General features: G+C 35.1%; 1 protein-coding gene across 1 annotated transcript in view; it reads left to right on the top strand.

The window, feature by feature from the left end:
• fndc1 (fibronectin type III domain containing 1) overlaps positions 1–12,662 on the top strand; it is a 40,613-nt gene that overhangs the window by 18,583 nt on the left and 9,368 nt on the right. The window contains exons 15-16 of the mRNA XM_067383073.1: positions 3,153–3,317; positions 8,745–8,981. Of these exons, the coding sequence (XP_067239174.1) occupies positions 3,153–3,317; positions 8,745–8,981 (402 nt within the window). The remainder of the gene's footprint in view (positions 1–3,152; positions 3,318–8,744; positions 8,982–12,662) is intronic.

Below are 12,662 nucleotides of genomic sequence, written 5' to 3'. Positions count from 1 at the left end.
TTGGCCCAGTTTGTGACTACAGTTGGCTGTTAAATAATGAGTCTTGTCACAGGCATGTAGTTAGTACCCACAAGACCTGATCCCCTGTAATTTAGAATCAGTATTCCAAGGATAATGTCAGTTAGGATGTACACAGTAAACCTCAAAGGATATCCCCTGGTTATGCCTGAATAACCTCTGCTATGCTTTGAATCTGCCTGTGATCAAAATGAGTTTTTGGAGAAATATTTCCTCCTTTGTAGAAAACTTATGTTCATAGGTGTATTTCCCCCTAAAGGTGAACACACAGGGATTATCAGTTGATAATTGGCAGTGTAAACATTCTGTTTAGTAATTTTTGCATTTCTATTCTATTTCGCTAATGGCCAAATTTACACACTGTACATTTAAGCAACTGGTATGGAGACAGCTGACTTTTGGTTTTGGGAGAAAAGTCAGGAGGAAATGGAAGTAAACAGATCTTCTGAGTATAACAGTGTATTAAAAAAAAAAGTTGGGTGGGGTCTTGGTTCTATCCATCGTTTGTTGATTGGATTTTGAGATGTGGGCATTGCACTCAAAGATGGAGAAGTTAGAAGAAATAGAGAAAATTGTAGAAGTCTGGCATGCTTCACCCGAAACATGTCTGTTTTTTTTTTTTGTTTTTTTTTTTTATCGGAATAGCGAGTTGACATTTTGATTAAAAAATAAAATAAAAATAAATATATACATGGATGAATCAATTACAATAAGATCTATAACATACATTTACAATATAGATTAAGTGAATTTCCATTCCATATTGACATTGTGTTGCAATTTTAAAAATATGTGTGAATACATAATTCTTAAATGTTATATTACATTACTATCTGAATGTGAGCTAAATATTTAGATAATTGTTGATATAGATTTGTTTATTACAACTGACTTGAATCCACAAGTGCAGATGAATTTGAGAACTTCAACAGGATTCCTCTGGATTCTAGCTTCCTTAAGAAAACAAAGCTCAAAAAAAAAGTTATGGATATGGTCTGCATGGAATCTGATGATGATGTTTCTGATGAAGATGGTCTTGGCTGATTGTTTTGTGTGGTAGCTGCCAAGCTACAAGGAGGTTGTTTTTACTTTTATGCTTTTCGCATGGCCATTTGTACTCCATTTACTCTATTAATTTCAACTTTATAGAAGTAATTTTGTTGGCTGCTGTTTAACAGGGTACATGCATTCCCTCTTTTTAAATGGTTCAAGCACATAGCGCTGAAACCCTATTGTAAATGTTAGGATTTTCAAAGATCAACATACTGCCCTAAAAGTGATCAGGCAGTCCAGACCGCAAGTCGTGGAGACTTAAAAAACATTGAGGGATGGTAGTTCCCACCCCTTCCCCAACCCTGTTCCTGGAGGCACACCACATTTTCAAACACTACACATTTTCAAACTCTTCCTGATCAGTCACACCTGATTCAACTCATCAGCTAGTACAGATTCCAATACCAGAAAAATATGGGACAGATAAGGGAGACATCCAAAGTGTGCACTTGTTGTGCCTTCAGAAACAGGATTGGGAAACGCAGTCTTATATATCATATATATATTCTTGGCTCAAGGCAAAATTTTCAGATATTTGGGATTTTTTTTAAATACTTACTTTTGTTAACTAATCCCAGGTTTTTAGACCGATCAGAACTAAACCAGTGCAGAAAGATTCTCTGGTGTCTGATTGTCAATAATTATTGGAAAAAAGTCAAAATTTCTATTCACATTTAATGAGATAACCTCACCAAACCTGTTCCACCTATGTGGCTGAGTCTGTGATCACGTTTAAAAGGCCAATGAAGTTTGAGCACCTTTTAGACAAGGTTAACGGAGGCCGATCAGAACCAAACTCATGGACCTTACATATGGCCATAGAGGTCTGTGAGTTAAATTTGAAAGAAATCGGGCACCGGGGGGAGGCGTCAACATAAATGATTATATACTGTATTATGTATTACACTATTTTTCACACATACATGCGATATTCATATAGTAAGATAGATCTCCTCGTTCTGAAACACTTTGCCTCTAGGACCACTGTTGTCAGTGAAATCATTTGTTAACTATTACAACCTCAATAAAACCACTGCAGGACAATTCTCTGGAGTCTCTATCTAGTTCAATAATTATCAAAAAAAAAAAAGTTTAACTTCACCCTCAGGATGAACAGTGTCATTTAGAAATGGGCATGGCCAAGTGTACACAAAAGCCTATTCCTAAACGAAAACTCAGAACTTCAAGAAATTAGGTAAGCATATGCAACATATGATTCTAAACAAGCATGCAAACTTTTATGAAGATTGGGCTATAGGTGGTGCTTTAACAATTAAAAAGGTTTAAAAACAATATTTCTATGGTTGAAATTGCAGAAAAATGTCTTTTTCATCTATGATTTAGGTGTTTGCAGGCTTGCTATATAATATGCAATATCTTACAATGATGCTTAAAGGCCTTAAAGCGCTTGAACCCTGTTAATTGCTGCTTGCAGCGATATTTATTCTTCATTTTTCCATACTAAGTGGCTTCATAAGTTGCAAAGTGAAGATCTGTATGATTCAATATGCACAAACTTGGATGACCTTTCTGGAATAACAACTAGAACTTGTTGTATAATCATTTGTTATGTCATTTTGCTGGTTTAAACACAAGACAGCCAATGTGGCCAAGTTGCATTTGGGGACAAGCTTGTTTGCATACAGTTTTAATGATTACTTGGCTTGTCCCAATAGTAATTTCCTCATTGTGACAGGAATCCCTGGGCAAGAGTATATTAACCATAAAGAATAGTGTGGTCACATTCTCACTGCTGTAACAAAGCAATAACATTAATTTAACTTTTAAAACAACGCTGAATAAAGTGATGTGTTAACTACAAAGAAATTGCAGTATTATGTACAGTGGCCCTAAAAAGTATCTGGACACTTTTAGAATGGACACTTATAAAATGGCATTCCTATAAAATAAATGGCATTTGGCTTAATATTTTGTAATTTAATACATAGGCATTCATACAATTTTTTTTATTTATTTTTTTTATTATGGGACATGAATGTCCAAATACTTTTTGGCCATTGTGAGGTTGGATCCTGTGGGCTTTTATTCTTCCTGTTTTTGATTGCTACTCTGTCTTACAGATGAAAAATTTGAGGAGACCACCACAATCCAAGTTCCACTTCCCACCACAACACTGGCTCCCACAATACCGACTCCTACAACACAAGCTCCCACTCCTGAAACACGGCCATTTAACAACACCCCTTCCTCTGAGTTTGATGTGGCTGGAAAGAAACGGTTCACAGGTAATGCATTTGCTTTACTACATACTAGTACTCTGTATAAAATGCTATAATCCCTGTTCTTATTGGCTCCAAACTCAGCAATACCATGCTGAGAATGAACCTCTCAGGAAACACAACTGGCCGCTCACAGTTAATTTCTTTCCAATCACCTCAGCATTTCCTGTAGATGTGAGGCACTTGAGAGTTGAATGGTGAATGTGAAGGAACTTATCTGGCCTAAAATTGCAGCTCATTCCCTTGGTGATGCTTGTAAGCAGCAAATAAAATAGTGCATACAGCTAACTTTATGTAGAATTTAAATGCAAATACTTGTTGTCCCTTGGTAGTGGAATGCTTTTCTAAACTCCACTCAATCAGCTGAGTTCACCAAAACTCTTCTATAAGCACCTGAATACCTAATTCACCAAAATTTTTACAAAAGCTCTATATTTATTATTGCACTATATGTTCTACTTTTGTGCAGCTTGCACTCTTCTGGGCAGCTGCCCAACTTGTATCACTATTAAAATTGTTGGCTCCTTAAGCATAATCAATTTGTGCGTTTGTATGCCTTTTACACCTAGCATTATTAACATGCATTTTCAGTTGACTCACATTTGGATTGCCAAATATAAATACGCCCAAAACAGTTTAATCGTATTTTGATCGGATCACTGAAACTACATTCAGAGGTATCTGGGACAGATTTTGGCCACATTTAATGAAGATATGAATGCAAATATGTTTTCATTAACCGCATTCAGCTATGCAAGTAATAAATGTAAATAAACATGTCACTTTGACTGACTCAGTCATTAAAGTCCTGTGTTGCAAGTTCTTTCATTATTCTGCTCTCGCAGTGTGAAAAAGATTACAGACACATGCTCTTGTGATTTTCTCTCCCGATTCAAATAATTTCACACTATTACACTTGGAATCTAATTTCTCTCGCCAAAGAGAGCACTTTGAAACTTTTCTCCACATTCTTCACTCCAAGACCCATTAACCCTTTTCTCACCATTCTTCCCTTCTAGACCCATTAACATCCTTTACATTTTAGGCATCCTTTAAAAATTTTGAATGATCCAATATTGAATCATTCAATCCAGTAAAACATGAAATGCTAGAACTTGGAATGAGAGTGTCAGTGCAGTCCAGCTAAAAAATATCCAGATATGACACGAATATTGATGCCAAGTGTAAAGGGTCTATTTTCATACAGTAGTTGCCTTGGATTAAAGCGTCTGTGAAATAAACATTTATTTGATTTGACCTCCAGGACAGTTGTGAAAATTGTGCCATAACAAGAAGTTACTAGTAAATGTGTACACTATCATTTAAAAGTTTGAGGTCTGTAAGATATTTTTCAATGTTTTTGAAAGACATCTATGCTCACCAAGGCTGCATTTATTTGATCAAAAATACAGTAAAACAGTAATATTGTAAAATATTATTACAATTTATAATAACTGTTTTCTATTTTATTAAATTTTTAAAATGTAATTTATTTATGTGATGGCAAAGCTGAATTTTCAGCATCATTACTCCAGTCTTCAGTGTCACATGATTCCTACAATTGTGCTGCTTAATATCTTTGGAGAAACCTTGATACATTTTTTCAGGTTCAAGTTCAAAACAACAGCATTTATTTGGAATAGAAATCTTGTGTAATGTCATAAATGTTTTTACTTTTACTTAATACTAATACTACTTTTACTTAATACTATTAAGTAATGTTTCACTTTTGATCAATTTAATGCATCCTTGCTGAAAAATGTCTTTACTGACCCCAAACTTTTGAATGAGTAGTGTTTTGTAAATTAAGAGCAAAGGGGGAATAAGAGAGAGAAAAATATGTCTTTACCTTTAAGGCCTCCCCATTTGGATCATGTTATTCTAAGTTTACTTTCAACTTTTAGAGGTCTCTCCCCAGTGGCCAGAGTGTAGGTAACCTTGCCAGCCCTCATGTCCACAACAAATACTACATATCGTGTTGGTAGAGGCTATTTTAGAGGCTATTGACTTTACGGGCTCTCAGGTTGTTTCATGTGGGCAGCTTCTGGAGGAAATATTTGAGAATGCCTGAGTGAAAGTATTTAGACTCAGCTCTATAAATTATGGCTGAATGTCTGTGGGTTTGGGCTTGCATCCCAAATACTCCAAGACCCAGTGTGTGTGTGTTAGGATAAAGGTGTGTGCCTGAATGAGAAAGAATACAGTTTTTATTTATTTGCGAGTGCTATTATGATGTTGTTTCAACCAATTCACATTCACAGTGCAACTGTATCAAGTATTCCACTCAGCAATGGATTAGTGCAATCATGATGTGACCCAATGCAACCTATGTTAACTGACTCTAGTCAAGCTTTTTCAAGTTAATTTACCAAAACTGACTGTAATAGCCTTCAGGTCCAACAGACTCCATCTTTCCGAACTTAAATCTCCACAAGCTATACACCTAGCTATGGAACATTGTTTCAGGTCCAGTTTGCATGCAGAGACTGTGCCAGTAGCCAGATGAGTTTCAGAAATGGTTATGCTGAGCTGGAGCTTTGGCTAGTGATCAGGCAAATTTTGTTCTGCCCTCATTGACTCTTTACAGTATTGCACTTGCAGTAGATGTCAGATAGAGGCATGTTTAAAAAGCATAACGGACTTGGAGACTTTCTTTGCCCCCTCTTTCTTTCCCTTTTATAAGTATAGTAGGTTTATGGCTAACTATTTAACGTTAATTTAGTGTGATTTGTTTTTTAAATGTGAAACAAAAATTAATATAATTAATCAAGGCACAACATATAACAATTAAAATAATTTAAAATAATTTATTGACTTCTATAGTCATGTTTTATAATCTCTATTCAGCAGTTTTGTTTGCAACAATAATGTCTATTACAGCAAATATTGGTATTTATATATTGTTACTGAATATTAATATAGGATTGAATTATTAATTTGAATAATAGTCATATTTGTACTTAATTTGAAATGTCTGCTTGATTGCCAGCCCTGTTGACTGTTTAAAATCTGTGGTTAACAATGCACACATGTCAGGTATCACTGATTAAGGTGCATTCCTATATTGCATATCTTATGAAAACACAGGGGTCACACTACCTAGGTTATGTTTTTGATCATTAGCCAGCAATCCAAGAGCTCCTACTGTTTCATGGCTCCTCTAATGTGCTTGTCTTGGCAGAAATGCGACATCAACTTCTCTGGCTAGATACATAGGAAAACAGCAGAAGAATGAGAAAAATATTATGAGCCAACTCTTCATTGTTTTATGAGGGAGGCCCTCAATGGTCCCTAGGTTGGTGATTGTAATGCATTTATATTGCAGTATTAGAAAATGGCTATGCCCAGCTGAACTTTGCAAGGAAATAGAGATATCAGCACCATTTAGACCACTGGAGCCAGAAGCACTGCTGAGCTCTTCAAATACAAAAGTATGATTATTAAAAGAACCGAGGAACCAAGCTGTGCCTGTAGAAAAATACTGCATGTTACAGGCTGTGGGTACAGAATTTGACCTCATAATGTTAATATTTGTAATTGGTACAATAAGAGGTCGTAATAAAACTTAAAGTTGTAATAAAACTGAGTTGAGGAATCCGTCATACATTAGAATGATTGAGCTCAGCTAAGTTTGAGGACAAGCACAGATCCGGCTTGACCAAAACAAGCTTCATACCTATACATATCCAGCTCCAGGAACACAGAGAACACAACTCTATGGTAAAATATCTCATCCTCAATGCGTGGAGAAATAAATCCTGACACTCCAGACTTTGGGCTGCACAACAGGCATATACTTACACATATGCAAGCCATTTAAACAGAGAAACATGTCAAGAAAGAAGCCCTAAATAAAACGACATGAGCTAAATGTGCTGATATCAGCTCAGAGAGGCTTCCTTCTGGCCCAAACCTCAGACATCTCTTTGAATATTTATGGGTTTAATATGCTAGGGTGTTCTCTGCTCTCCAGATACGACAAAAAAAAAAAATCCACTATATTTCATACAGTTTCTGCTGTATTTGCTCCCACCTTGGCGTACAACTGTCTCTGTAGGTGTGAATGCAGTAGTTGTAGCAGTTTCTGTGTGTATATAAAATTTAGCCCTGGGCTATAGAATAATACTGGAAGTTGTGTCTTGACTCTTCTTAGCATGCATTGTTCAGCTTTTCTCCCCATCAGTGGTTTCCTCTTCACACTCTGTATTGTGGCTTACGTTTTATCACCCGTAACGAGTGCAGCTTGTTTGTGTGTGTGATTCAGAGGCACATGCACAGAAGTGTGTTTTTTGTTCTGTATCAGGGTCAACATCACATGGAGCTTTTGATTAGGTCCAGGTGTGAATCTTGTGGTCCAATCAGACAGGGGGTTCTGGAAGTGTTCACAGCTGTGGATCCAGCTGGCACTGTGTGGAATGACAGAAATAACAAAATTTCATTGAGCCAACAGGAAAAAGTCTACAGCAAAATATCAACAAGGGTAGCTTTTATTGTCTGCAACCACGAGCAAGCTTATATTGGGTACATTCCTAAACTAGAGCAACAAGCTAATGCAAACATCACAACAGAAATTTAATTTTTACTGATCGGTACTTTCAACCATAAGTTATTTGTTGTCAGTTTGCACGAACATCCATGGATGTTTTGCAATCCTTTTTGTATTACTAGTTGTAACTAATAAAACAGACAGATTGAAAGCCAAAGGCAATTTCTGTTCTCTAGTTTAAGAGATTTTTTATTAAGATTTTTTTAAAGATTTTTTTTAAAGAAATTTACAGTTTTTCTCAGCATGGATGCTTTAAATTGATCAAAAGTGGCAGTAAAAACTTTTAAAATGTTACAAAAGATTTCTTTTTAAGAAATCTTGCTATTCATCAAAGAATCCTGAAAAAAGTACTGTTTCACGGTTTACCGCAAAAATGTACACGGCACAACTGTTTTCAACATTAATAAGAAGAAATTATGATTTCTGAAAAGAATGATTTCTGAAGGACCATGTGACAAAGACTGTAGTAATGGCTGCTGAAATTTCAGCTCATTCAAACATTACAATTTTGACAATATTACTGTTTTTATCAAATAAATGCAGCCTTGGTGAGCATTATTTTATTTGATTTATTTGTACTTTGTACAGATGTTCAGAGTTTTGAGTGAAGCTCAATATAATCTCAGATCATGCTGGAAAACATGGTCATTAGGTTTTACACAAACTTGTGAACAATCAGCTCTGTGCTGCTCCATTAAAGCAATAGGGAGACAAACAAATATACTGTAAGATATTATAAAATGCATTCAAATTATCTCAAATCGGTCAAATCGTCAAATGCTTATAAAATGTACTAAAACCTTTTAGAGTAGCGAAATTGCATTTGTCTCTTCTTGATTCTTAAATTCACATCTTTTCCCTTTCTCTTTTTCTCCTCCTGCTTTCAGCTCCATATGTAAACTACATCCGTAAGGACCCTGGAGCTCCCTGCTCCCTCACTGAGGCTCTGGAGTACCTGCAAGTGGATGTCTTAGCAGACTTGATGGAGAGGGACCAACAATCACTCAATCAAAAGCAGCCACCCAAAAACAAGCCCCATAATGTCACTGTGGTTGCTATGGAGGGCTGTCACTCCTTTGTGATTTTGGACTGGGCACTTCCACTGAAAGATGACATGGTGTCTGGTGAGTGACAATCTGCAGCAGTGCATTTTTACTATTTAAAAATACAGTCTGCAGGTTACACCACAATATTTTCTAGATGCAATGTATAAAAAAAAATCTAATATAAAATTACAAGCTTTTTTGCATTTAATGCTTGGAGATCGGGTTTAAGACAAATTTAATTCACAATTGAGGAATTGACTGTTACATTTGGGAAGGCTTGATTTTTACTTTCAAAGTTGTGCTCGAGATAAGTGGTTTTATTTTCCATGGACTGAGTTCCAGATGCTCTTACAAACATACCAGAGGTGCAGCATTATGTGTGAAAAACACCCAATCACCCAAAAACACCCAATCCAGTCACTGTATCAGCCTATAATATTGGGATTATCAAACTACAATGTGTAAGCAATATACCAAAAGCCAAAAAAAAAAAAGAATTATGTATGAGCCTGTTTGATAGCAGCACTGAAAAAGATTTACAGCCCAGCTCTCTGACAGAGAAAAAGACACATCAGACATGTCAACAACAATTATGTCATTAAATGATTTAGAAAGACAGCTATACAATTAGCTAATTAACTGCATGCTTTCATTGGGTGGTAATAGCACGACATTAAAGGAGTAGTTAACCCAACATCGAAAATTCTGTCATCCATTTACTTATCCTCATGTCAGTCCAAACTTGTATACTTTTTTTTTTCTTCTGTGGAATATAAAAGAAGATTTCTTTTTCTTTTATATTTTTTCTTTTCTTTTTTTGGCCACAAAAACTGTTTGGTTACCAGCATTCTTCAAAATCTGTTCTTTTGTGTTCTGCAGAAGAAAGAAATGTATACAGCTTTGAAACAACATGAGGATGATTAAACTATTTGAGTGAACTATCCCTTTAATTGTGGCAGGCAAACAACACTTGCATTTGTGAATTGGTACATTCCATAATATACCTCATTTGCATATAAAGAAGCTGTGTTGGCTCTGAAAAGAATGGTTTAATTAAAATTATGATACACTATTTTAGCCTGTTTAGTAACTGATTGAAATAGATTGTGTGTGTGTATGGTTTGTAAATATGATGCAGGATTGTGCACTGAAATACCACATGCTAAAGTATCCTAATCTGTAAAAGTGTAGTATGTTGAATTGTCTTACATCCTGTCTGGTTTTCATTTAATGTGCATTTCCAAAGACAAAGCTATATATAACACTACTCCAACATATTGACCTTGACAGTTTCATCCTGATTCACACATACAGGGAGGCAATTCCCACAGCCACTGTTAGTGTCATGATGTGATGTGTGAGGAGGTTTAAATGCAGGGAATTCCCTGCCAACAGACAACCGATAAAGTTGCTTAGATAAATGGTGCAACTTTTTCAACACATGAAGAATAAAGTCCACATGCTCTTGAATAAAGTTTTACAAGACAATCTCATATTACTGCAGTTTTTTTAAGGATTTTTTTTTTTTTTTTTGGCATTTTTGCCTTTATTATAATAAGACAGTAAGCAGACAGGAAGCGAAGTGGGAGGGAGAGAGGGGGACGGGATCGGGAAAGGTTCGCGAGCCGGGACTCGATCTTGGGTCGCCCGAAGCACAATGGCACTATATGTCGACACGCTACCCACAAGGCTATTGACACTGCAGTTTTTTTAAAAGCGGTTTTTATACTGCTTTTTTACTAGACCTAAAAGCATTTGTTTTTACCATTAATACATTTACAAATCCAACATATTGTAGGGGAATTTACAGTTAAAGACTCGAGGACCAGATATGATGAATGAAGACCCAGAGTCAAGAGTTAAAAAAAATAAACTGAAGAACATATTACTGAAGAATAGTTTGCCGTTTCATCAGCAGAAGTCAGCTTCAACACTCACAAGGAGTTTGTAGGCCGCCCTCGTTCAATACAGCAGCAATTATACTTAAACAGAGTCTACTAACTACGTCATTACTTCAGGTGAAAAGGATTCTGATTGGCTAAAAAAAAAAGATAAACTTAGAAAATATCCACACATGGACAAGCACATCTCCATCAAATCATACCGCACATACACAAATACAAAGCTTCTTCAAAGTTGAAGTTGGTCAAGCATATTTGGTCAAGGATATTTCCCCAAAACATATAGATAAGTTTTTATAGATATATAGTAGTATTTAAAGATAAGTACTTTTCTCTCAGTGAAAGGTACAGATGATATTCATATTCTCTAGTATTTGAAGATGAAAAGGAAAATAAATGCTTTAACATAATTCTATGACTAAGTAAAATCTCATAAGCTTGAAGAAGTAATTAAAATCATGTAATGTGTAGAAGGATAAATATTTATTATTGATTAATACCTTGATTATAAATCACTTAAAGGTGCCCTAGAACTTTTTTTTAAAAAGATGTAATATAAGTCTAAGGTGTCCCCTGAATGTGTCTGTGAAGTTTCAGCTCAAAATACCCCATAGATTTTTTTTAATTCATGTTTTTAACTGCCTATTTTGGGGCATCATTATAAATGAGCTGATTCAGAGCTACTGGCCCTTTAATTCCCGTGCTTCACGCCCACGGAGCTCGTACTTGCCTTGAACAGTGCATAAACAAAGTTTACACAGCTAATATAACCCTCAAATGGATCTTTACAAAGTGTTCGTCATGCATGCGGCATGTATGTGTCGGATTATGTGAGTATTGTATCTGTTATATTGTTTACATTTGATTCTGAATTAATTGTGACCTGATCCAGCAAAATGAGTCACAGTGACCCAAATTTCAAAATTGAGATATCCTAGCTTTAAAATGATATCCTAGTCAAAGTCATACTTTGAATAGTTTTAAAGATATACCCATTTGAATTATGGTCGTCTGCCCTCTTTTTCAAATTGAAAACCTGAGAAAATCGCTTTTAAAGTTTTTTGCCCGTTTTTTTGTTGATATCTTTTAAAATCCATTGCATTAAAAGGGAGAAACTATTTATTTTACAGCTTAATTTGACCAAAGACATTTTTATATATATAAATGCTAAACCAGGCTGAAGCTTTATTTGAATTTATTTAGTATTTATTTGAATTAACACTTTAAGACCTGAAGGCTTTTTTAGATTTTTTTTTTTTTTTTTTTTTTTTTTCCTGAGCGACACACAAAAGTAAAGACTCATAACTCCAAAACTGTAGCACGGAGAGTCAAAAGGTAGGTATCATTTGATAGAAAACATTTAAAATGTTAAGAAAATATAAATTACATTACATTTGGACATTTTTTTTGCTGAGAAACAGCTGATAAAAGACAAAAATATATATACTTTTTTTAAAATATTTTTTCTTTTTTTTTATTTGACATGGAATAACTCAGGAACACAATAAGATCACTAAAAAAATATTTTTTTTCTCTTATATGTGAGCTGCATCTGGTTCAAATTTCATGGTGATAGCATAAAGAATAATTTGAAAAATTGTTGTTCATTTTTTCCGCAGCCAGGTGGCGCCAACGGGCGGTAAACTCCGGTTTTTCAAAAAGTCGGAAGTCGCAACATTCTATTGTGTCTATGTGACACTGAAGACTTAAGTAATGGCTTAAGCTTTGCTATCACAGGAATACATTACATTTTAAAATATATAAAAATATAAAACATTATAAATTGTATATTTTACATAATATTATTTTTACTGTTACTGGTCAAATAAATAATTGGTGATCATAAGAGAATTCTTTC

Source organism: Chanodichthys erythropterus, chromosome 4, assembly GCF_024489055.1.
Source record: "Chanodichthys erythropterus isolate Z2021 chromosome 4, ASM2448905v1, whole genome shotgun sequence".
Classification (NCBI taxonomy): Eukaryota; Metazoa; Chordata; class Actinopteri; order Cypriniformes; family Xenocyprididae; genus Chanodichthys; species Chanodichthys erythropterus.
The sequence above is the reverse complement of the archived record's forward strand: the minus strand, read 5'-3'. Positions and strand labels throughout refer to the sequence as shown.